Below are 26,460 nucleotides of genomic sequence, written 5' to 3'. Positions count from 1 at the left end.
ATGCCCAATAAGAGCCTCCTATGACCAATTAGAAAGGTCAAGTCCAGCTACACGAGGCAGGCGGAAGAGGGGCTACAAGGTGAAGTGATTGGAAGAGGGCATGGGGGAACTTTCTGGGATCATAGAAATGCTCTGTATCTTGACTGGGGCAGTGGCTATCCAAGAAACGTGTCAAAACTCCTCAAAAATCAGAATTTTATGGTATGCAAATTATACTTCAATTAAATTAAAAAGAATTTAAAAAATCTAGCTACAAGCAGCAAGTTTCTTTTGTAGGTTCAATGTTTATATTACCATCATAGGTATCAAAATTAAAAAAAAAATAAAATTGGCATCCACCACTTTTCCCCACTTTGATGCGTTTCTAGGCTAATTATAGCTAACAATCAGAATATATTAAACCAGTGATGAGTATTTTTTAACAATTTTCACACTTAATAGAATCAACAAAGATCTATATTTCTCTTTCTCCTGCCTGCCACCCTCACTTACAAATAGCAAAGAGCCTGTCACAGTTTTAAGGGTGTGGTTTCTGGTATGGCAGCCATTTATGGTGTTTTTTGGTGCACCACCAGTCTGATGGCTCCCGCTGATCACCGCCTAGTAGGACAAGCTACAGAGGAGTTAATGAGACCAGCGTAAAGACTCAAAGGCAAGCAGGAATTTGAAGAACTGAAAAAATAAAAAACAGTATACATTTCAAGACTGGTGGGTGACAGACGATGGTAAACTTCAAAAAGAAGGTGCAAGGGGAGGACGAGCAAGGGATAGCTGTGGCAGGCTGCATCATGGCACTTGGGTTTTGTCCTCAGTGCAGTGGGAAGCCAATGAGAGGGTGGCCAGAGGGTAATGACTCTGTCTTCTATTAACTGGGACATCACAGCTCTTAGAGGGCAAAGAATATTTCCTACCTATAGAAACCAGGCTGACCCACTCTCAGCAGTCTCCTGTTCACAAACTGACAGAGTGGCCGATCCTGCCTTCATGTACACATAGTCAGGGGAAGACTTTCACACAGAGAGGTGACTGGGGGTCTACAGAGGCCTTAGCAATGAACTCTGACTAGGGGAACAAGGGGCCTGGCCCAGGATGGGGCATCTGAGACGGCTGTAGGCTTAAAAGCTAAAACTTTTCACACCCATCAGAAGAACTTAAAAATACATAATATGTTTTTCATAAAAATGGAGTGCTTACCGGGATGGCACTGGGTAACACCTTAGGCGGGGCAAATACTTCACAGTCCTGGTTTTGCTGCATAGACTGCAATATTTAAAAAGAAAAAATGAATAGATGTAGCAAGTATCAGGAAGATTTTCTAGACACTGGTGACAAATCTCGGTTAGCAATAAGGAAATCTTCAGACATTAACTAGCTCCTAGACTCCTAAGGGAAGAGGCTGACAGGGTGAGATGAGACTAACGACTCAACCTCACGGTGTAAGCTATAGCACAGCCTCCTGTCCTCTCAGTTCCTAGAGAAAAGGCGTGCATGTAAATCCTTTATGGTGCCACTAAGAATAAGCTGAAACCCCTATCTCTTACAAAAGCTGGGGGTATCCATGCATGTTTTTGTGGCTGAGTTCTATAGAGATCAGAAATCTGGCACCACGATACCTCTTGATGAGGTGATGTAAACTTTGGATAAGTAATACTAAACTGTCTTCATTCAGTCATACTTCTACATGCTAAATTTTGTCCTCATCCACTGGGAGAAAAAGCTTCTTGTTGCAGAGCAAATACAAGAGAGTTCAGTGAAGCCCCAGGTCCTGATATTAGATACTGCCATATAAATATAAGTTTACACGCAGGTAGGTTTCCCTGCCAGGAGCAGGCCAGAGAGTAGGGTGTTGTCTCAGAGGGCACAGTCTGGAGAAGACAGTGTTGTCAGCCTCTCCCAAAGCCTCACAGATTGCTGGTTACATCTTCACAGAGCAACTCAACAGTGAGCAGGCGCATTTCAGGGGTATGATTCCAGTCTGCTGAACTGAATACTCTCTCCTATGCTGCAGAAATGGCCAATGATAATATGATGTAACCAAGATACTAAGATTCCTTTGTTTCTGCACAAGGTTTCAAAAGAACAACATACTCCCGTAACTAAGAGGATATACAATTATTCTGATGGTTCTTCTATATAATGTTATTTGATAAAATGTTAAGATTGGAGATGATTATTATAAAAGGCATGAGACTAAGATCCTGAAAGGCTATCAATGGTATTGCAGAATAGAAGGTTCTACAGTTGTATGATCATGCACAAGTCACTTCAACTGAGTTAATGATTGTGAGGGACAAGCCTCTTCTTCAGCCCCCGCACCCAGTGATCATCCATCTTAACAAATCCACCTGTCCACTCTCCCGAGTCGAGACCCCACCAGCTCTAGCCTTGAGTGACTGCCATAGCCTCCTTCCTGATGGGCTGTCCTATTCTTGCCCCTTTCCCAGCATGTCACCCTTTGCTGAATGCCCTTCAAACACTTCTCCCAGGGCTCTGAGAACAAAGCTCTAACTCCTTGACACAATTTACAAAGTCTTACTCATCTCAGCTCCCCGACTTTCTTTCCACAGTCACACTACGGTTTTTTAAGTTCTTCAAACGTCCCCTCCCCTCCAGGGCTTTGCGCATGCTATTCTTCTTGCCTCGAATTCTCCTGCCACCTCTAGGAAAGGTCTGGCTAACTTCTTCTGCATCTTCTGATCTTGGCTTAACTATCAGTTTCATCGGAAAGCTTTATTTGACCTCATAGCTCATACGTCTGGGATGTACGCCTACATGCCTGGCACAAAGTAGGCATCCAATGAGAGAACTGAGGGACCTGGGAATGGAACAAAGCTTAGGATAATTTGGATTTGTGGTCCTATGTCAAGTGATGACCCCTGGAACTGTCAGGCAAAAACAAAACAAATAACCCTAAAATGCATACTCTGATGAGAAACACAAATATGGTTTCTTAGCCTATCAGCTGAAATAACTTTGGGAAGTGAATTGAGCTACATCCCCACTTACCAATTATTTAGTTATTCACTACAGGGCTTCTTAGCTCCCCTTTTTAGTCCCTGACACACTCAACAGGTGCCTCTTTAAAACCAGCCTGACCAATGTCAGTTGAAACCAAGTTTGTGTAGTTTCAGGCCACCCACTTACAGTCACTGCCCCCTGTCCTGCTGGTACCTGAAGGGGCGAGAGCACCATGTTGCTCAGGGAGGCCGAGGCTGCTGCTCTGGCTGCTGCGGTTTTAGGGGGAGGCTCTATGAAGCTCTCAGGTGTGGCCAGCTGGCCAGCTGCTGGAGGAAAGCTGGGTGCTGCTGTACCTTTCCCAAGTGACTGTGTCTGTATTTGGTCATGCTGTGGGGTCAACCTGAGTTTCTGGAGAAGATCCACACTTGAGAGGGATGTAGCAGCTGTACTTGTCACACTCAGTGGGGCCCTGAAGGGGCTCTGGTTGGCAATCAGACAGGTGTGGCTTAGCTCAGGGACTGGCTGATTCAGGAGTGGAGACCTCTGCCTGGGTGTGGTCTTCACTGCCTGCATCATGGTGCTGTTTCGAGGTAAGCTGGGGGGCAGCTGTGCAGTAGGAGCTTCTGCTGGCAGAGTGGGACTGAGAACAGGGCTCAGCGGGATCGTGTAGCTTGGGGCATGCTTTTCACTGGACTGTGTAATGGAGGCAGGAGTGATCAGTAGTGGGGCGGTGACCTCAGGTTGGACTGAGGCGGGGGCAGTAGACTGAACACCCAAGCTTTCCGACTGAGGGGCCCCTCCTGAATGCTCAAAGGAAAATGGTAGGAACGGGCTGGGCTCTTTCTGGGAGGCATCTCCTGGCAGCTTCTCCACTTCTTCTGAATCAAGACCCATGACCATTGGCTGTTCCTTTGGCAAAGAAGTTCCAAATAGTTCTTCCACTGTCAGATGTTTGTGTCCAGATGGAGCAGACTGAAAAACAGATCAAACCACTGGATAAAAGACAACTCTAGAAAACCAATGTAACCAAACCTCTTTCCTAATAATCAAAATAGTCTGTAGAAGGGCAGAAGGTGTTAGAAAATAAGGGAACAGAACAAACTGAAGATGCACTAGGGGTTACAGCCAGATCTCCCTGAGTTGGTGGATAGAAATCTGAAGTAAAAGTCAAATTTTAGTAACTCCTGTGTTAGAGTTCACCTTTTCTCTTCCCCCTTGGGAGATGGGTACAGGGGCAGCGCCTTATTACAGAGCTAATCGTGCCTACTTGCCCCATATCAGTAACACATGTGGGAAAATGATATTGAAAAGGTCAGAGGGGCCAAATGCTGAGCAAGCGGTCCTGCCTTTAACTCACTGTTCCTGATAAAAAGCTAGGCAATACACCTTGAGGACTGGGTCCCAAATACCAAACTAAATTTAACCATTATTTTTTATAGTAAGTCATTCCCCTTCCCTACATCCCAAGTCACAGAATCCTTAAGAAAAACCAAGCAAAAGCATCGTAATAATTTTTACTATTTAATAATTTAAAATTTAAAAAGTCTCAAAAATTTAAACTTACATACTTCAGTAAATTGGTTTCTTGACACCAATGTGAGTGTTTAAAGGAAAAAGACACATGCTTTCCACTTGTGAACTTCCCTGCGCCTTCAGCAGGACTGCCGTATTCATCTCACTTTTACTGACTGAGTATCCACAGAATGCCAGGTCCTGTTCTCACTGGGTTCAAGGGACATAGCAGGGAGTAACAAAAAAAGTCCCACCCTGACAGGGCTTACATTCTAGTGGGAGACAAACCCAAGTACTTTGAAAACACAGGAAGCCCTGACTTATAGTTGTATTCCAAAAGTGTGTGGACTAGTTAGTTGATTAGATATACATTTCTATGGAAAAAAAAAAAAAATTAACTGGAGCATGATTTTTAGGGCCTCAAAGTCTATAAAAGCCCTAAAGTACACTGGATCTAAAGTATAATGGTGACAGCACCACGGTATGATCACACTTCTACAGGAAAACATACTCAGTTTTCCCTAGCCAAATGTCTATTTATCTGACAAATCTTGATTGAGTTACCAGGTGCCAGGCACTGTGCTGTGATGGGTAGGGAAACGAGGCATTGATTACTAAGGACACTCCATGGGCAAAGTGGCAGGGCCCCATGGGAGGGAAAGAGGTACCCAGAAGTAAGGACCTTAAGCTGAGCGGAGGGATGAGGTGTGCTGGCTGGACCACAGTCACTTCTCCAGGGCTGGGTCAGAGAGGCTGGAGTGGAGGAGAGGCAATGGAGGAGGGAGAAGCACTAGCCAGACTGTGTCTGAGACCCATTGTCTGGAGGGCAGTGGAGGATACATTCAGGGAATGACCCACTTGGCTTCATATTTTAGGATGGTGCACTTTGGTGGCCACGAAACAGATAGATTGAGGGGTGAGGCTGAAGCTATTACAGTCATCCAGTAGAGAAACAATGGAGGCTGGATAAGGCCCCAGCAGAGAAGAGGATGAGAACTGAAGAGTTAGAATAGGAGAGAGTTGGTGGCTGGCCAGCTGGAGAAGGGGAGCCAAGAGAACATCCTGGTTTCTGGGTCCTGAGTGGTGGTGCCACTGCTTGGGCTGGTAAGCCCAGGAATGCCCTTAGGTTAAAGGAGGGAGGGGAAAGGCAAGGTCAGTTTTTAATATGTCTGAGGTCTCCATGGGACATGTGAAACCTATAGGAAGTAATCTGGAAGTACTAATTTAGAAGTCACTAAAACACAAAAATGGTAATACAAGCCAAAGAAGCAGAAACATTGCCTCAGGAGACTGCAGGGACAAGGGTGGCAAGGACACAGACTCTGTAACCTGGTAGATATCACTCCCCTTCCTGAATCCCAGCTCCTCTCTAAAGTAGGGAGGGTTGTTGGGAGGATTCAGTGTACAGACCCCAGTACACAGGAAGTGCTCATCCTCCTCGAGGCACGGGCTATCATCCTCATTTATTCCCTAATTGATGACCTCCTTCCTGCCTGGGCTTGTCTGCCCAAGCAGTGGCACCCCCACCCAAAACCACAGATCTACTAAGTACATAGTAGATGCTCAACAATGCTCTCTCCCAAAGCACTCGCAGGAGGAGAAAGGCATGTCGGGGAGAGGGTGGTCACCCACAGAGCAGTACCATCAAGTAGGAAGACAGGCTCCCCTTTGTTGAGAGACTCATGTCAGACAACAGGAAGAGGCTAGCACAGCTGACTGAGGATTCTGGGAAGTTTGCATGTGAGGGACAGAAAATTAAGGGAGTACTATTTGTACTTTTTCTCTGGCATGGGGACTGTAACACCTGCTAGGGAAGAGGGGGCAGGGCAGGTGTGAGGAGAATGCAGGCGGTTTGACTTGACTACTGTGGAGGAAGAGACAGAAGCCTCCTTCAGCTGTAAAAAACTGTAACTTCATGCTAAACCATTTTATCCAAGCAAATATTCAATAAATAAAATTCTATTCATATTAAAAAGCTAACATACCTGGGCAAGTAAGCATGACAAGAGGCTTTTGTTTAAGTTGAATTCTTGAACAACAAATTTAGGCCCCCACTAATAATACTGTAACAAGACTAGTAAGACTGTCTTGTCACAACACTTTCTAGTACTTTAAAGGATTTTCCATATTCAGAATCTCACTTCAAATATAAGACAGTAATAACATCTAATTATGGATGTTATAAATAAATGTTAAAAAAATGCACAAGATTTTATATGATTCCATTTCCTAGCTGTGCCACCTGGGAAAATTACATAATCTGTTTAGTTCCCTCATCTGAAAAATGAGGACAACTGTGGTAATCACCTCACAGGGTTGTTGTGAAGTTAAACTCCCAATATAATGTCTGGTGTCTAATAGGCATTCAATAAATGGAAGTTGGCTATTGTGAGAATCATTTTACGGACATCATATAACAACAATCACAATAAATCTGTGTTTGAGTACTTTTTAAGGAACAGCAAATAGTATCTGTTTGGATAATAAAAATTCATCAAATCCTTCTGGAATAGCATATCCCTGTAACACAAACAACAAAAACAACAACAAACCAAAAAAACCATTTGCTGGGATACCAAGGCTGTGCTGTTTATTATAAACCATCCTGTCACTCCCTGGTGTGAGGGATCATCAAGGACACAGTGAGTTGGTTTGTTTAAAGCTCACTGCTAACCATTCAAACCCGTTCACCGCAAGTCAGCATAGATAATGAATTCTCACTGGGGACAGAATTCTTGTCCTCTCTGTCCAGGCCACATGTAACTGTAGCAAGGTGCACAGGTTCCACTTCCTGTGCCGAACTGTGACTCTGTCACTTTTCTATCCCTGGCACCATTTATGTCTATTAATGAACTCAGATAATTCCTTTTTATACATATTATCTTTGAAACAAAATGGCCAGGACTGTCTGGGGCAAAAAAAAAAAAAAAAAAAAAAAGTACCAGAAAACGGCCCTAACTCATTGACTAACAAAAATTATGTGAGCCCTGACCACCATATCGTTTTACATATATTTCTGGGTACATACACACATACATCAACATTTAGATACATCTACTTTGAAAAACACAGACCATGTTGGAGTTATTTTGCCAAAACTAAAGGGTCTTTTCCAGGTAAGAAATATTATCTTTATATTGTAAGAAAAGGAGCCGTCAAACGATCGGATGAGGACAAGCCTCACCATGAAATACACCTGACACTTCAAGACCCAGTTAGCAATTTTTACTTGTCTGGTGGAACAAAAGCTTCGAACAATCAAGTTTACCTGCGTTCACATTTTTTTTTTACATTTTTACGTTTACTTTAAAAATAACAATTTCCAGTGATTTCAAATTCACATCACATCAAAAAATGAGGCTATACGGTAGAACTCTGAACCTAAAAGAAGCAAAAAGCTTCCAGATTTCTCCATGCTGCCGCCGTGCAAGTTCTGCCCAGCTAGGAACAGATTCTCAGACTTTCCCTTGAGTAGGGAGTGTGGTAAAGCATTAGGGTCTCAGAGATCTTCTCATATAAGGAATAAACGAAGCTGTGATGGCAGTAAGTTATCACAGACAGAGTGCTCACCACATGGAAGGCCCTTTACATGTGTTACTCTCCAGATCTGCCTGGACAGGTACAGTTATTACTGCCTTTTATAGACGATGCCCAAATATATCAACAGAACCAGACACCAACCCAGATTTAACAGTGCAGTCCACATTCTGAATCATTACGCCACTGTACTGAGATGTTAATTAAGCAGATTAGTCTACCTAGTCAACTGGGTGGTGATATGCACCTCTGGAGAACAGAGGTGCAGCTAAGGCTTGAATGACTAAGAGGTGCCTACAGGTAAAAATGCATCAACTTTTGGAAATCCATAACTGGCAAAACTATGCTCACAAAATCCGAGTAAGCAGAGCACATCTCTCCACACAAGCCACCACGAGATTTCTGGATAGGTGTCTGTGTTTGAAACGACCCTCCTTACACTGCCTGTCTATGACAGGAAAAACTGGCTGCATTCCTTCTGTAGCTGAGGTTTTGTTTTTTTCATGGGTTTACCATCCATAATCCACAGAAAAGATGAAATTTTATTCTTTCTCCATGTCTGACTATGCTTAAAGTCTGGATTCTGTTTTGTAATGCCTCACTTCAATCAAGTGCCAGACTGACCATTTTCCTCAAGAAATAGAACTCGTAGTGAGAAACAGTATGTACACCACACAACAAAATTCCAGTGCACTGTAACAGGTTGTACTTGGTTCCTTCCTCACCCTACAGCTCTTGCTGTTCAGAGTGTTTCATATTTGTTTGGATCTACGATGCTCATGTCAGATTTCCCACCTGGTCAGTGCACTTGGCACACGATAAGACATATACTATTCTTCACCACAGGAAGCAAAAAACTAAAAAATAAACAAACAAACCAACCCTCCCCCCAACAAAACAAAGCAAAATCCAGGGAAACAATCCCATAGGGAATTCTAATAATTATAAACTGAAATGGAATTTGTTACCATGAAGGCTTGACAGTTTATTTGCTTTTCAACACTAGATGGCAGCATTACTAAGCAAATGTATTGTCTGTGTATCACCCACTGCTGTTGAGTAGATTCTGACTTAAAGCAACCCCACAGGACAGAGTAGAACCTGCCCCATAGGGTTTCCAAGGAACGGCTAGTGGATTTGAACTGGTTAGCAGCTGAGCTCTTAACCACTGCGCCACCAGGGCTGATGATGGATTTGAGCTAATTTTATCATTATCCAGATCTCAACATTTTACAAAATTTTATCACTTTGGCCTGAAAAGTGGAATTTTAAAAGTAGATAATAATGAGCGAATAATGAAGGAATACTAAGAATAACAACTTAATATTCATCAGCCGAGTCTGCATCAGAGGGCTGATGTCCTTGAGTGCCCACTAACAAGTCTGTGTGTCCACAGACCCATCGCTGGTGCTTCTGTGGAAAGGCTGAGCATCTATGGCTTGTCAACTCAACTTTTACTCATCTTCTAATGGACAGTGCTTCACGGTTCTTAAGGTTTTTTTTTTTGGTTTGGGGGGGGAGTTCATGTCTTCATATAACTTTATGAGTTAGGCAGTGCAAGGATCCTTAACTCCATGCTTCAGAAGGGGATGGGGGAAGTGACTCATGATTCAGAAAGGAAAAGTGGCTGCTTCACTGAATACCCACAACTGATAAACGAGCCCAGAAGGAACCTAGTACTCTGCTCTTTAAAAAAAAAAAAAAGTTAAAAAAAATTGTATTCTATATAGCATCACTTCCACTACATGCCTGACCTTCAGAATCCTAAATCCAAGTACAGTAAAAACGGAACATGGGACTGTAGTACACGAAATCTGGTTAAAATTATTATCTAAATACCTAAAGACATATGAATACACTGCTCATCGCATGTAAAATGGTACAGCCACTTTACGAAAAGTTTGGCAGTTTCTCATTAAAATAAACATGCAGCTACCATACATATGGCTCAGCAAGTGCACTCCTGGGCATTTATCCCAGAGATGCAAAAATTTATGTTCACACAAAAACCTGTACATGAATGTCCATCACAGCTTTATTCATAATAGCTCAAAACTGGAAAACAAAGCAAGACGTCCTTCAACAGATGAATGCTTAAACTGTGGTACACACATACCATGGAATACTACTCAGCAATAACTGATACATACAACTTGAATGAATCTCTAGTAATTACGCTGAAGGAAGAAAGCCAACTCTCCAAAGTTATATGATTTTACTTACAATGAGAAAATTACAGAACTGGAGAATAATAGATTAGCGGCTGCAGGGGTTAAGGATGGAAGGGGGAGCAAAGACGGTGTGAGAGGGAAGTCAGTATGATCATAAAAGGACAACACAAAGGATCCTTGTAGTGATGGAACTATTCTCTATCTTGACTGTGGTGGTGGATATATGAACTTAAACATGTGATAAAATTTCACAGAACTAAATAAACATGCAAGCATGTGCAAGTTAAACTGGAGAAATATAAGTAAGATTGGTAGATTGTATCAATATCCTGATTGTGATATTGAACAATATTTTGCAAGATGTTATCAACGGGGAAACACGTAAAAGGTACTTGGGGTTGCTCTATATTATTTTTTACAACTGCATATAAATCTATCGTTAATCTCAAAATAAAAAGCTTACTCAGAAAATTATGGGTTTTACTTGATTATGGAAAATATCTGTTCATTTACACTTACACACTGCTGGTGGGAATGTCAAATGGTACAACCACTCTGGAAATTGATTTGGTGCTTCCTTAAAAAGCTAGAAATAGAACTACCATATGATCCAGCAATCCCACTCCTTGGAATATATCCTAGAGAAATAAGAGCCTTTATATAAACAGGTATATGGACAGCCATGTTCACTGCAGCACTGCTTACAATAGCAAAAAGCTGGAAGCAACCAAGGTGCCCATCAACGGATGCATGGATAAATAAATTCTGGTATATTCACACAATGGAATACTACGCATCGATAAAGAACAGTGGTGAATCTGTGAAACATTTCATAACGTAGAGGAATCTGGAAGGCATTACGCTGAGTGAAATTTGTCAGTTGCAAAAAGACAAATATTGTATAAGACCACTATTATAAGAATTCGAGAAATAGTTTAAACAGAAAAGAAAATATTCTTTGATGATTATGAGGAGGGGAGGGAGAGAGGGGGAGAGGGGGGAAGGAGGGAGGGAGGGAAAGGAGTATCCACTAATTAGATAGTAGATAAGAACTACTTTAGGTGACAGGAAAGACAACACACAACACAGGCGGGGTCAGCACAACTGGACTAAACCAAAAGCAGCTTCCTGAATAAACTGAATGCTTTGAAGGCCAGTGTAGCAGGGGCGGGGGTTTGGGGACCATGGTTTCAGGCGACATATAAGTTAATTGGTCTAATAAAATAACCATTAAGAAAACATTCTGCATCCCACTTTGGAAAGTGGCGTCTGGGGTCTTAAATGCTAGCAAGTGGCCATCTAAGACGCATGTTGGTCTCAACCCACCTGGATCAAAGGAGAATGAAGAACACCAAGGACACAAGGTAATTACGAGTCCAAGAGACAGAAAGGGCCACATAAACCAGAGATTACATCAGCCTGAGACCAGAAGAACTAGATGGTGCCCAGCTACAACCGATGACTGCCCTGACAGGGAACACAACAGAGAACCCCTGAGGGAGCAGGAGAGCAGTGGGATGCAGACCCCAAATTCTTGTAAGAAGACCACACTTAACAGTCTGACTGAGACTAGAAGGACCCTGGTGGTCATGGCCCCCAGACCGTCTGTTGGCCCAGGACACGAATCATTCTCAAAGCCAACTCTTCAGACAGGGATTGGACTGGACAATGGGTTGGAGAGGGATGCTGGTGAGGAGTGAGCTTCTTGGATCAGGTGGACACTTGAGACTATGCTGGCAACTCCTGCCTGGAGAGGAGATGAGATGGTAGAGGGGGTTAGAAGCTGGCGAATGGACACAAAAAGAGTGGAGGGAGGGAGCTGGCTGTCTCATTAGGGGGAGAGCAATTAGGAGTATGTTGCAAGGTGTATATAAGTTCTTGTGTGAGAGACTGACTTGATTTGTAAACTTTCACTTAGAGCACAATAAAAAATTAAAAAAAATCTGTTCATTTATCAAGCTATCTGTTATAAAGGGAGTCCATTCATTCAACAAATATTTACAATGCTACAAGTTGAGGATGCAGCACCGAACAAAGTAAACAAAACTGCCTGCTCAGGGAGCTTACATTCCGGTGGTGAGGGCCACAAACCAGGTCAGCTGGTTACTAAGTCTTAGGGAGGAAATAGAGCAGAGCAGGAGGGTAGGTGGGTTGTTGTTTTAAACAGGGTGTTCAGAGAAAGTACCACTGATATGGAGGGCACTCGAGACTTGGAGGAGGAAAAAGAACAAAGAACAGGTCTTATGTAGGAAGAAAGGACCCAAGGCCAGGGGAACCGCAAGTGCAAAGACCCATCCTGAGGCAGGGGCACGCATGGCATATTTAAGGAAGAGCAAGAAAGGCAATGAGGCTGGGGCTGAGTGAGCACGACAGCTGTAAAAATGAGGCCAGAAGCAGTAGAACTGGATTAGGTAGGGCCTCCTGGGCCATGGCCAAGACCTTGGCTTTTATTTGTTTAAGACAGGATACCACTGGAGTGTTTTAAGCAGAGGAACGTCATGATCTAACTTGCATTTTACCAGATTACTCTGACTACTCGGTTGAGAATAGGTAAGAGAGCGGCAAGGGCACAAGCTGGGAGGTGGAGGTCAGCTAGGAGGTTACTGCAAAATCCAGATGAAAGATAGGTATGTGGACTAGGGGAAATGACCTGGGTGATGTCATTACACTGCTCGATACATGTTGCCGCATGTACATACCTTGATGGATAAGTGACAAATCAAACTTGTACTTCATCAAAATCCTTGCAAAGTATGATCCTTTGTTTTGCTGCTTTGGACAAAGCCAGGGCTTTAGCTGTACTAACCTTATCTTGTGACCCGGAGGGCATCTCCTCTAGAGTCTCTGTGCTTCCCAGATTGGACGGCTGAGTGCTTGGCTGTAACCCAGGGCTGGAGATATTTGAGTCGCCCATCTGATTCTTTAAAAAAAAAAAGTACATTATGTGAAAAAGTTTGCTATTATTTGGCTAACAAAACAACATTTGAGGTTATCAGGGATTCTATTTAAAAACAAATTCTCAAAAATACTTGCTTTGGATCCTCGTGTACATAATTCATATAATAAAAGTTTCAGAAATCTGAGTACTTGATTTTAGACAACAGTGCTAGCAACAATTGTTATTCTTATCACCCTTTTAAGAAAAAACCAATGGTATGATCACATATTCTTTTCTATTTTATTTTTAAAATGTACAGTAAAATTTTTTGTGGGGGGTACACAGTACTACTTTTGTGACCACCACCACATTCAGGCTACTAAAGCGTTTCATCAACCCAAAAAGCTTGCTCCTGCTGGCCCACTGTGGTCATGCCCTCCCCCCATTCCCGGCAACCATTGATCTGTTCGGCGCCACTCTGTCTTTTGTAGAAAAATCATGTAACTGGAAGCATACACTATGCAGCCTTTTCAGACTGGCTTCTTTCACTTAGCATAATGCCTTTAAGATTCATCTGAGCTGTTGTATGGTATCAATAGCTCATTCCTTTTTATTGCTAAGTAGTACTTCATTCCATGAATGTATTACAGTTTGTTTAACCATTCGCTGGTAGAACGACATTTATGTTTTTTCCAGTTTTTGGTGATTTGGAATATAGTTGCTATAAACACTTACGTACAGGTTTTTGTGTGGACAAAAGCTTCATTTCTCTAGGGTGAAATTACCTAGAAGTGGTATTGCTGGGTCATACAGTAAATATACTTTTCTTTTAAAAGTTTATAGTTTTACATTTAGATCTCTAATCCATTTTGACTTGATTTTTTTTAATAAGGTGTGGCGTTTAGGCTGAAGTTTTTTTTGCATATGTATGTCCAATTGTTCCAATACCATTTGTTAAAATCATCATATATTCTTTAAAAACTGGAGGCAAGATTAAAAAAAAAAAGCTTCAACCTACAGCCTAGAGACAGATTAGTTTTCTTGATACATACTATAATGATAGGTGAATATGTGCTTAGCATAAAAGAAGGCACTCAAATGTTAAATGAATAACCTTTTTTTCTATTCAAATGACTTAATCCTTCTATTATTTCACAACATTTACTCAGGGTTACCCATTTATATAGAGGTGAAAAAGTCCGTGAAAGTCTATAAGATATTTTAATCTTCTAACACACCTGTCTTTGTGCGGCATCACCACCATAATATCACATTATGGGAATTGCTTAGAGTTAAACTGTATTACAGAAAACAAACTCAAAGGTTCTTGAAACAGAAGGTGTAAATGTCAGAAACATTTCAAACGCTGGCAGTTTTCACATAAAAATGTAGACTTATTATTTTCAGAGAGAAGCTGGATGATGTGGCAACCGCAGCTCATTTGGCAGTAACTGGCTGTAGCTGAGCTTTAAACCCTCCTTTTCACACAGGGAACAAGCTCTTTCCATCTGCTCTAGTTCCAGCCTGGTCCATTTGACTAACGTGATCTACCTGGCTCTTGGGGTATTTACACTACCTAACTCAAACATAAGCTATGAGACTGGTACTTTAAAAGTTCTCAAGAATTTCGGATAGTTGGGCAGGGCCTTTTAAGAAATTTAATGCTGTACGTAAAGATTTAGCTACAAGGCCTTAGCTATAAAGATATATTACTGTGTTCCTAATACAAAGAATTAGGAAAACCTAGGGTATTGTTTATACAAATTAATGAAGGAAAAATACACAGCTATTAACGTCATAGTTTTTTTTACAAAAACTTTTCTTTCTCCCAAACGGAACTTTCCAGGGAGTCCCTGTGAAATAGACAAAGATAAAAAAGGTAAGTAGAAATGCTCCAGTTGAAATGGGCCCCAAATATGCCCCCTGGCCAATCTCTCAGCGCTCTGTAGAATACCAGGGGTGATAATCTGAAAGCCAGTGGTAGAAATGAAGCCCGGCTGGCGCAGTGGTTAAGAGCTCAACTGCTGACCAGAAGTTCAGCAGTTCAAATCCACCAGTTGCTCCTTGGAGACCCTATGGGGCAGTTCTACTAACTATAGGGTTGCTGTAAGTCGGAATCGACTTGACAGCAATGGGTTTGGTTTGGTTGGTAGACATGAATAGTTACTGTCAATAAACAGATACTATTTTGTGGGGGAAAAACGGGTTATAAAAGAGCATTTTACTAAAACATATACAAACATACCACACACACTTGGACACACTGATACATATTTTTAGGACACATAACTAGGTATTAGCAGTGATTATTTCTAAGTGGTAGTATTGTTTTCCTTTATTATAATTTTTATTAAATTTTTTATAATATGTGCTGCTAATATAATAAACAAAAGAATGGTTCCTACTGTTTTAAGAAGAAAACTGTGCTTTTTCGTTTTTTTGCGATTAAACTAAAACTATTGAATATTCCATGGAATACTGAATATATCATGGGCTGCCAGAAGAACAAACAAATCTGTCTTGGGAGAAGTACAGCCAGAATGCTTCTTAGAAGGGAAGATAGCAAGACTTTGTCTCACATACTTTAGATATATTATCAGGACGGACCTGTCCCTGGAGAAGGACATCACGCTTGGTAAAGTGAAGGGTCAGCAAAAAAGAGGAAGACCCTCAGTGAGATGGACTGACATAGTGGCTGCAACAATGGGCTCAAGCATAACACTGATTGTGAAGATGGCGTTTTGTTCTGCTGTACAGACGGTCTCTATGATTCAGAACCAACTCGACGGCTTCTAATAATAACACAACAACAAACCAAGCAAACACCACCGAAGTCCAGAATTTCACCCTGTGGCAAGAAGCTACTCACAATGGGCCAATTGTTAAGGACTGCAGTTTCAACCATCTTTCTTTACAATAAAATTGGGAAAGTTGGTTAAAACAAACTATAGGAGCTATGGGAAAAATGCTTATTACTGAGTTTTTATTTTCAAGAAGTCTCTAATTACTATAAATGCTCTACTCAAAAGTCTGGAATTGCACTTACTATATACTCTGAACAGAGGCGATCAGATTGAGGAGTAAATCCCATCACTGAGGGCTAGCCTGTACCTCTGCCCTGCCTGGACTCTGCTGATCTCCTCAGTCTCCACCTCAGACAACCAAAGGGGCCACCCAAACCATGCAGCGGTCCAGGAGAGCCCATCCAAATGCTAAGATACGGATGTGTGGGTGACTGCTAACACCAGCTCCATCTGGTTATGACAGAAAATGCAGACAAGAAAACAAAACTCTTATTTAAGGAAGCACCACCTATCCACAGTTTTCAAAAACAGAACACATTGTAAGTATCAAGGATTCAACTAAATCCCCAAAGGTTTAGTTTCAGCCTAACCACAGACAAAATTTTATTTATGCCACATTGTGGAAGACTTTTCCTTATGAGGGAAATTACTGTGCTCTATTTTTACTGTGCAAAGTTTACATAATCAGAAATGATGTCAGATTTTTAGATTGCCCACTTGACCCTGGAGTTCCTTTACAGCTTTATGTACAGGAACAAGGCTTTACTCCACTCCCTTCTTTGCTTCTATGGCTTGCTCCTTGTCCTGAGAAGTAGGCCAGGCCACTTCCTGAAGAATGTGCACCACAGTGCTCTACTGCACCTACGGTTTCTGTCCTATGCAGCACCTTCATCCAGTCATCACTCAGGACGAGTGAGAGAACCCTGGACTTGTCAGTCATCTGTTATCAGCATGCAGAAAGGACTCTATAAAAATGAAACAAGGTATTTATGTAAAAAGCTCAGATCTCCTTAAAGGCATGAGGAGCTTGGGGAATATGAGGTAACCTAGAAGTTCAGAAAATGCTTCTTGAAACTTATTCTCATTCAGTCTCCAAAGAATCAATAAATTCATTATAGAGATGACTGAGGGTCCTATATTTTATTTTCATAGATATATAAGAGCATTTATTTTTTTAAAAAACTACCTCCCAGAGTGTTTTTTCCAACATGTTCCCTGAATTCCAGATTTTAACTGCAGTTAATGAGCGCACAAAAGACCGTCCTGTGATCAAACGAATCTGAGAGCCAGCGTTACCATTTTATTTACTGTGGGACCGCTCAGAGTCTTCAGCACCATAAACCCCCAAGAAGACGCAGGGAGTAAGAGTCCAGTTAACATTTCCCAAACTCATTTGACCAAGGAGCCTTTTTGCAAGGATCACCTGTTAACAACCTTGGTTAGTGTTGTTTGGGAAACATGACCTTAGATAGTACTTTTCAAAGGTTCCTTAAACCTTTGGTAAGATGAAGAGTAAGTAACAAATGAAAGAAAAGCATTTCACCCAATGTTTAGTGAAGGGTGGGGTGATAATTGTAATTCTGCTGAAACAGGGCTCTCTCACTTGCCCTGAGTGATGACTGGATGAAGGTGCTGCATAGGACAGAAACCGTAGGTGCAGTAGAGCACTGTGGTGCACGTTCTTCAGGAAGTGGCCTGGCCTACTTCTCACTTCAGTGAACCATGGCGCTTTGAGGTACTGCTGTCATGTGAAAGCCATATAAGTTCCAACGCCAAAAGGTTTTGAAAACCACTGTCTGAGTGCTTAGCCTACAGTGGATGATTCATAAATACATGCTGCGTAAATTCGTTAAAGTACCAAAACATCCATACCATTCGCCTTTTGGAAGAATGTAATAAGATAAAATGCAACAGAAGAAAAAGAAAAAACTGAATTCAAGAAAAGTCTCTCATTTGGGTAAAGTTCCAAAAGATTTCAAGGAAGGTTGTGTGTTTAACACCAGTTACAGACCATAAATATCCCTTTTAGTACTAAGAGGTGCAAATCTTCAGAAGATTTTTCAAAGCTGAGGATGATACCTACACAAATTCCTAAGTGACCGAGCACCCTGACAGACAATGCAGAGGTGAAGAGGCATGGACTGAGCTTTTCCAGCACTGCCTATAGCAGGATACCTCCAGTACTCCAAAATCATCTTCTCCTACAGTAACTGTACAGGAATAGAAAAAGAGTACTCTTTTTCCCGTCAAAAACAAGTACTCTGAGATAAGCTGACTTCTTTCCTTATCTTTTAGGCTTAAAACTGTAACACATGCTTCTTTTTGAACGAATTACTTCTGCTGGTCTGAAGGTGTCTTCCCCAGTCCATGAGACCCCTGCAGGCCTCTTCACTCCCTCCAGTCTTTCCTGGTCAGCACCCAGAGAGCCTCACCCTCTCATACTCATCCTTGGCTCTGCTCAGCATTTCCAGGATGTCGATGGGCCTGTGGTCGCTGCAGCCATTGGCCTGGTTAGGACTCTGCTTATCCCGAGCAGCCTGCTGGGACCGCCGTGTCTCCTCTTCCACCACACTAGAGAAGGAGAACCAGCTGTCAGAAAGCCTCTTTAGACAGGATCTGACCCAAGAACTCTTTTGATGTCCACCTTCCAAGAACATAAACAGTATCATGTGATGACAGTGTCTTTGCAGTACAAGACATGGAGCCTCGGTTACCTTATCCCAGGAATATACAACTTACCATTTCTCCAGCTCACTCACAACAGTGCCAACTAATATTTTCACTTTTACAAAAACAATAATATAGAACTCTTTCCTAGAGTTGGTCGAAGTACGTACATTAAAAACTTGACTAAAGTGTTTCTTTTTTTCAAGAAGTATCTCAAAATCAATCAAATTAACTGAAGTAAATGTGAAAATGGACAATGCTATTGAGACATGGGAAGGCAGCAGGGCTGAATAACCCTCTGGGGAAAGTCTGCATTGATACTGGGCTAGCAGGGAAAAAGAAAGCTTAATTTCTTAGAAACAGAGGCCCTGGTGACTCTCAAACATTACTCATAGCCCTACAGGCAAGCAAGCAAGCAAACAAACAAACAAAACGGTTTCTCTTATTCTCCTCTTTAAATACCACCAAGCAGGTAACCGAGCTCCGGGGTGTTTGGGGAAATGCCCTTTATTTGGATTGGTGTTGCTCAAGCTAATTTTTCATTTGAAAATACATAAAGCAGCTTAAGATAGCGTTGGGGAGTCTTCAAATCCACCTGTGGGGTTTCATTTCTCAAGAAAATTCTTGCTCCCCTGCATACAAAGGTTTGAAGCATTTATAGCAAAATATTAGGAACTGAAAGCTGGGTGGTGAGCACGTGGTATCTGTTATATTGTTTCTCGTATTTTTTTCAAGCTTGAAATCTTTTGTAAATAATAGATTTTAATACGGCAATTGATTTTTTTTTTTTTGGACATTTGTTCAGGTTTCAGTCCTAACTAAAATGAATGGGCCTACCTGCCGTGGGATATTATACGCACAGACACAACCTGACACTTGTGTTAACTGACAACTTCCTAGGCAGTGATGATGACAGGCAATAAAACAACTCAGTAGTGCGGGGCTTGTTTTTGTGGAATGAGAAGAAGAGGCCACTCAGTGTCAGTTCACTCCTTTAAAGCAGCCTATCCAAGAACTCCCATGGTGGGGTAAGTGTAATAGGCACAGCTGGGTTATTTTATTATAAAACACTGAGTTAAACCATGTTAAACAGATTTCTTTACAGTAGAATTCTTCTGACATGCTAAACGTGTCAACATGCCTGACATGCTAGAGTGTACTGTCATTCTTCAAGAAGGGTGGACTAGTAGATTTTCCCCAGTTTTATTTGACTACAGAATCTTTCTCTGAGGCAGGATTCCTGTTTGGAAAATGCTGCTTTAAGGTAATGTGTACTTTATTTAAATTATTACAGCTCTTAATAAGATTATTACTTCTAAAATGAACATAGACTCATGGACATATGATAGACTGAAAAATGACTGGAATGGGATATGAAAATCAGATCAATTTGTATCAATAATGTAATATATTTTATATCCATGCTAGTAATAAATTCCTGGAAAAGAAATACTGCCTTGTCACAGCTGTGTGACTTATTTAAAAGAAAAGCAAGACTGGAGAGGTGCATGTTGGTTATTTCTCAATGGTAGAGGACAAGCAATTTCCTATTCTTCTTTTGGTACTTTTGGGCATTTTCCACAATTAACATGTACTGCTTTAATAATCTGAAAAAAAAGAATACTATTTAAAAACGATTTGTTTGTTGATTTAATAATACTCAGTCTGAATCCAACTTCATAAAGGACTCTTGTCACAAAGCCTGTTTTCCATCTACTTCCTGCCATGTTGCCTGGCTTGGCCATGGTGGAATTCAACTCTCCCCTGAACCTGGACTGGATATGAGGTTTTGGTTTAAAAGAAGAACACTTCTAATAATCATCACTGTTGATAACTGTGGATAGGCCACTGGACAAAGCTTCACAACTGCTGAAAACAAGCTGTCAGGGGTGGTGTGGGAGGGACTCTCAAATGAGAAAGGCTTAAACTCTAAGGCCCCTTCCGGTTCAAGCACTATGAACAGCGACCTCACATCTCTTCCTTCCTCTCTAACACTCCATTGTGCCCCCTGAGACTGTCTGATAGATTAGAAATAAACTTACTTCCAGGAGTTCTCCAAATTTTATACTCTATGCCGGCAAACATTCAAAGAGCTTTTATTCTTAAAAACATTTTTTGGCAGACTGGATTTTCTCTTCAGGACAGTCAACATTTTCTAAGCTTAGTGATTTTCAACTTTGCCACTTCCAGTCACCCAAAGAATTTCCAAATTTAGAAACAGCACAGGTCTGAAGTTCTGGAAGCTCAGTTGACCTCCTACGTAGCTTCTCACTTTTTATAAACAGCTTTTGGAATAAATCAATTTTTTTACTTGGAGAATTTTTATTATATTGCAGTTGTCAAAATAGTGACAGGAAGAACTGAACTTAACAAATGGGCACTGACAGGCAAGTTTATTTAGAGGCACAATATGCCAAAGCGTTTTACCTGTAATTTTGGTTAACAGAGGTGATACTCTGAAATGTGTAGCAAACAGAGGCTGTTTGCAGGCAGACTTAGAGCAAAGAAAGATAATTTTTATTTTTAATCTCTGGTGATCAGAAAGTCATCTATTATGGAGTTGATATTAATATATAAGGCATTCTCTTCAGCCATAAATCGGCCAGACACTTGAAAACTTCACTGACCAACAGTCTCACATGGGCATTCTCTACTTTTAAGACCTCCCCTTCTCCTTGTCAAACAAGCTGAAAACTTAAGCAAATGTTGCTCTTTCAGGCATTTCCAGTGGAAGAGCCCCTCAAACTCTTCTTTCCCCTCTCTGCTTCCTGTTTCTACTTATTCATCCCACTCTTGGATTCAATATAGGACTTTCAGATAAGCCATCAATTTTCGGCTTTATTTACCATCTAAAGCTTTAGGGGTACCACTTGACCTGATGGAGAAAAAAATCTCAAATTGGTTTTCTCTATAAGTTTTTAGGACTAAAGAGCCAGATTCTCCCACACAAGGCCTGGACAGAACCTAAATCAGAACCACTGCATATGGTAATCAGGCTGATGATATCCTTGGCAGGGTCATGGCCCTAACCAGCACGCTGAACTGTTAGGTTCTGGTTAAATTATTATCTGCCTATAGGATTAAATACAATGCGATCACTATAAATCCTGTAGAGGACTATTAAACTTATGAATGCCCTGGGAAAATGCTGTTGACATGAAAAGCAGGATGTAGAGTATGATACTATTTTCGTAAAAAAAAAAAGATCACACACATCAACCTAATATACACAGAGAGAAGAAGATGGGAAGGAAACATACTGACATACTGAAAAGCTAACAATGGGGTAGCAGGATTACAGATAACTTTAGATTTCTTCCCCAAATTTTCAACAGCAAACAGAAAATCAGCGGGGAAATACATAACGTTAATAGATGCTGGTAACAAAGAGAAGTGAGGGAAAAAGTCATTTTTTCATTTCTCATATACCATTAATTAAATCTATGGTGTAATACAAATACTTACTTGGCCATGAGTTTGGCTATGCGGTGACAGTCATTCTTGTCATAAAACCAGATACTGTATATTGACACTTGAAAAACAAAGGAGAGAAAAAAAAAAAAAGATGAGGGGAAATGAAGTTTCAACACTTGGGTATACATGAATAATATATTATCACCATGGAACACTACTGAATTTACTGCTAGATCCTCAAATTGTTCAGTCCCTTTATAGGAGGTGGAAAAAAAGGTCTCCCTCCAAAACTGTTAAGTAAAAATCGGGACATTTTGAGATAATTGCAAAAATAATCGTAGACATTATTACCATATCTCACTTGGCCTAAGAGGACACTAAGTGGCAGATGTACCATTATGTTATATATTATCAAGAACGAAAAAATGCTGCCAATTAAATTAAGAAGCAACATTGAGTGTATGATGCGTTCCAAACTGATATTAAAATGTGAAAAGGTCTTAACGAAAACAAAGTTAATTGGCTGATCAAACACTAAAACCTTCATGAGTCTCTTGAAAGTTAAAATGTAGAATTAAACAAATACCAGCTCCAGGTCCATGCCATGATCAATACTGTCCACACGGGAAACGTGAGTGCTGCAGCTGAGCTCCATCAATCACGCTTCTTTTCCCACCTTTTTCATTCCCAATGTGACCAGCCCTCAAAAAATATTTGTTGAATAGTTAAATGGACAATACTTAAAAGCTACTATACATACTTTTGGATAAGGCAGAGGAGAAATATAAGTCAAAATAAACACATTGATGGGTACAGCTCATGGCTACCATGTGCACCCACCGTGACCTCTCAAAGTGTGTCGCAGCTCCCACCTCCTTTGTACTTACAACAACTCTCTGAAACAGGAAGGGCAGATATCATTATGCTTTTTTCAATTAAGCTTTCTTGTTTTGAAATAATTCTAGATTCAAAGAATCGGCTTTTTGTCTCACTGATTTTCTCATTTTGTTTCATTGGTTTGTGTTCTTTATTATCTCTTCCCTTCTGCTTGCTTTGAGTTTTTTGCTCTTCTTATTCTAATTCCCTGAAGTTGGAACTTAGTGGGACTCTCTGCCAGTGCTGCTTGAAAAAGTGGAAGGAGTTTGCCATGATGGAGAGAAATCTCCTGGGGGCCACTCACTGGGTTTTCAATCCTTTTGTTAGGCTGGCCTGCTGCTGTTGGTGTAATGCCCATCTGGTTTGGGGGAGGAATGAGCCTACCTGGGCCACTTTCTATTGCAGGTTGGAGGTCAAGAAACACTAGGCCTGTTGTCATCTTCTTCTGTTGGCGAGCAGGTCGTAAGAAACCCTGCTGCTGTGTTGTTTCTCCAATACTGGGCCCTATCCAGATCATATTCTTCCCCTTTCCACTTTTCAGAGTTCTCCTTTGTCTCTTGTATTATTTTCAGGTTTTATAGCTATACTTAGTAGGGAGGAGCAAGGAGAGACAAGTCCATGCCATCTCTGCATAGTCTTGCAAAAAAAAAAAAAAAATACAAGTCTCATTTTTTTTATGGATGAAAAACTAAGGGCTTATAGAGCGACTAAAAGACTTTTTAATAACTTAGAAAATCAGTTGCAGACCTATTAACTAGAACTCAGATCTTCTCACTCCTAAGCCAAGAATGTTGCCACTACATACCCATTGCTTCATTAGTTAAAATAACATAAAATTTTTCATGGAAACAGAAAGTTAATGAGAAGTTCACTTATAAAGATGAAAGCACATAAAAGAAAGCCTATAAATAAACTAAGTAAAAAAATTCCCCACTAAAAGGATATGACATAGAACACAGGAAATACATATGCTAGTGTAAGAAACCTTAAATTAAAAATCTTTTTTTTTATAACTAGTATTTGGACTCTCTAAGGATCAATATACACCATCAATTTAGAAAACCACTGTGAATGCCAAACAAAACAAAACAAAAAACCCCCAAAAAACCAAACCCGCTGCCGTGGAGTTGATTCTGACTCACAGTGACCCTACAGGATAGGGTAGAACTGTCCCAATAAGATTTCCAAGGAGCGGCTGGTGGATTCAAACTGCCAGCCTTTTGGTTAGCAGCCACGGCTTTTAACCACGATGCCACCAGGACTCCCACTGTTAGTAAGAGCTATTTTAACTGCAGATTATTTGTTATACCCAGAATTAAGGCCATTATTCCACAAAAGTCTTCATGAAAAAATCACAATTTTAAGTTTCCTTTTCAGTAGAAGGAAACCCTAGTGGTGTAGTGGTTAAGTGCTGCGGCTACTAACCGAAAGGTCCTCAGTTCAAATCCACCAGATGCTCCTTGGAAACTCTACAGAACAGTTCTATTCTGTCCTATAGGGTTGCTAAGAGTCAGAATTGACTCAACAGCAACAGGTTTCAGTAGAAATAAAATTTAGCTGAACTCTTCGATTGTCACTGTAGAAGGAGTTAAACACTGTATTGCAGAGAAAGTAAATGGTTTTATTTTAATGAATGAAGATCATGAACAGAGTTTTCTTCCTATGCTGCTCACTACACGGCTTCTCTGGCAAAAAAAAAAAAAAAAAACCTCCTGCTACCCTAACCTGACTGTAGGACTCCATGTCTGGCCATGCGTCACCAGTCCACACAGAGCTCAGGTCCCTGCGCTACCCTGAGGTGGCCCAAGCTGGCCAGTCTCTGTGCCTCCACCCTGCTGTGTTTGGAACCCAGTGCCTCTTCTATACACAGAATTTCAAAACATTACCAATGTTTCAAACAGAATCAAAGCCCAATGAAGAACGAGTCATTTCGGAATATTTTACATAATGTAAATCAACAGATTAAACTCAGCTTTGACATCTCAATGGAAGGGTAAAGAAGCAAATAATTATTAAGCATTATCTACAGCAGGGTCTTAGTTATGTTCTTAGCAGTTAAGGGTTGCTCCAACTTAGAGTAAACCAGATCGGGGCTTTCAAACAACTCCATATATGGCAATTACTCATAGCCATCTTTCTTTAAATATGCCTCTTCCAACCTTGGCTAAGGGATACCCAAAACATAAAAAAGTCCAAATACAAAAGGTTCTAGTTATTCCCTAATAAACCATATATTTGGACATACTCATACAACTTAACGGTGATTTCAAAAAGTTTATTATATGCAATACATCAGCCTCAAGAGAGGAGCACACAGATTTTTAGCGTCAAATGTCGGCAATTCAGTATGTTTTCATAGGGGATTCTAAACTGAATTCTTAGGAAATCATTTCTTATTGATATTAAAATAAGTACATCCTAGCTGTCAACTTATTATAACAAATCTTCATTTAAGTCCTCCCTTTTTCCTCTAAAGAAACACAGTATGATTTAGAATAAGACACATGCCTTCTACTCTTGTACATTATCAAATAAACTGCCAAAAAAGAGCCAAACACCTTCAAAGGCATGTTCGCAGAAGAAATAAAGATAAGGAAGCTATAATGATAGCTTAATGGGTGAAGGATAAGAGTCACACTCGATTCTGCCAAAAGCAGACCTGCAGAGGTTCAGACACGCATTCAAGAATCAGCTCTGTCTGCCAACCTATCAAATTCTCAGTGCATGCAACTGGCAAGAAGGCCCAGGGAACTGCCACTGAGCCTGTCACTGTCACTAGTGAGGAATGACAGACAAGTTCACCAGATAACTAAAACCACGGAGGACCTTGTCTCCAAACCAAGCCTAAGTATTCTTCCTTGGAGAGAACTTACACTCTCAGGCACAATGCATTCTACCTACATGTCACTTGCTGAAACATTCTGAAACAATTTTCCCTGATTATATTATGGGGGATTTAGAAATCTGGGGACACGTTATCTCGCCATGGCAAATAATGCCGGCATTCGTTTTATAAATGGCTTTTCAGAAGATGAAAATGAACAATTATTAATTGGACACCCACATAGAGCAAGACCATGAACAGCTGTCTCCAAGTCACTTAAAAGCCAGGAATGTGACAGAACATTAACTGCCTTTAGGCTATACTTCTATGGAAAATATCAAGATGCAGATAAGAATACCAAAAATTAAATGTTTCCCTGGCTTTTCGAACAAAGGCCTTTCTTTTTAAAAATGTGAAAAAATAAGATTAATGACAAAGAAAAAAGAATTATTTAATACTGAAAAATTTTAAAAAGCTAAGGGGCAAGAGCTTTCCACTTCTCCAGGGTGCCCTGTTTAAAGACTCTGCACAGCCTATTATGAGTTGATCCTATGCTTGACTCTGCTTCTCATCTTGAGCTGTATATGGTACACACAAGATCAAGAAAATCTAAACTAATATGAGGACTTTGTAAAATCCCTAAAGACTTCTGGAGATGCTGTGAAATGTCTTAAAAACAGGGATAGTCAATCTGTAGATAAGAACTGCTTTGGGTGAAGGGAAAGAAAACACTCAATACAAGGAAGGTCAGCCTAATTGGACTGGATTAAAAGTAAAGAGGTTTCCGGGATAAAATGAAAGCTTCAAAGGTCAGTGAAG

At 40.8% G+C, this 26,460-nt stretch overlaps 1 protein-coding gene across 9 annotated transcripts in view; it reads right to left on the bottom strand.

The window, feature by feature from the left end:
- DCP1A (decapping mRNA 1A) overlaps positions 1 to 26,460 on the bottom strand; it is a 54,896-nt gene that overhangs the window by 7,881 nt on the left and 20,555 nt on the right. For 6 of the 9 annotated variants that reach the window (XM_064274382.1, XM_064274383.1, XM_064274384.1 and 3 more), the window contains 6 exons: positions 22,528 to 22,643; positions 21,993 to 22,059; positions 18,293 to 18,431; positions 12,985 to 13,098; positions 3,172 to 3,930; positions 1,195 to 1,260 (listed from right to left, as the gene is read on the bottom strand). In XM_064274382.1, coding sequence (XP_064130452.1) covers positions 1,195 to 1,260; positions 3,172 to 3,930; positions 12,985 to 13,098; positions 18,293 to 18,431; positions 21,993 to 22,000 — 1,086 coding nt within the window. In that variant the 5' untranslated portion in view covers positions 22,001 to 22,059; positions 22,528 to 22,643. The remainder of the gene's footprint in view (positions 1 to 1,194; positions 1,261 to 3,171; positions 3,931 to 12,984; positions 13,099 to 18,292; positions 18,432 to 21,992; positions 22,060 to 22,527; positions 22,644 to 26,460) is intronic. The other 3 variants (XM_003410054.4, XM_023547626.2, XM_023547622.2) reach the window with 1 other exon arrangement.

Source organism: Loxodonta africana, chromosome 22 (assembly GCF_030014295.1).
Source record: "Loxodonta africana isolate mLoxAfr1 chromosome 22, mLoxAfr1.hap2, whole genome shotgun sequence".
Lineage (NCBI taxonomy): Eukaryota > Metazoa > Chordata > Mammalia > Proboscidea > Elephantidae > Loxodonta > Loxodonta africana.
This window is presented reverse-complemented; position numbering and strand designations above follow the sequence as displayed.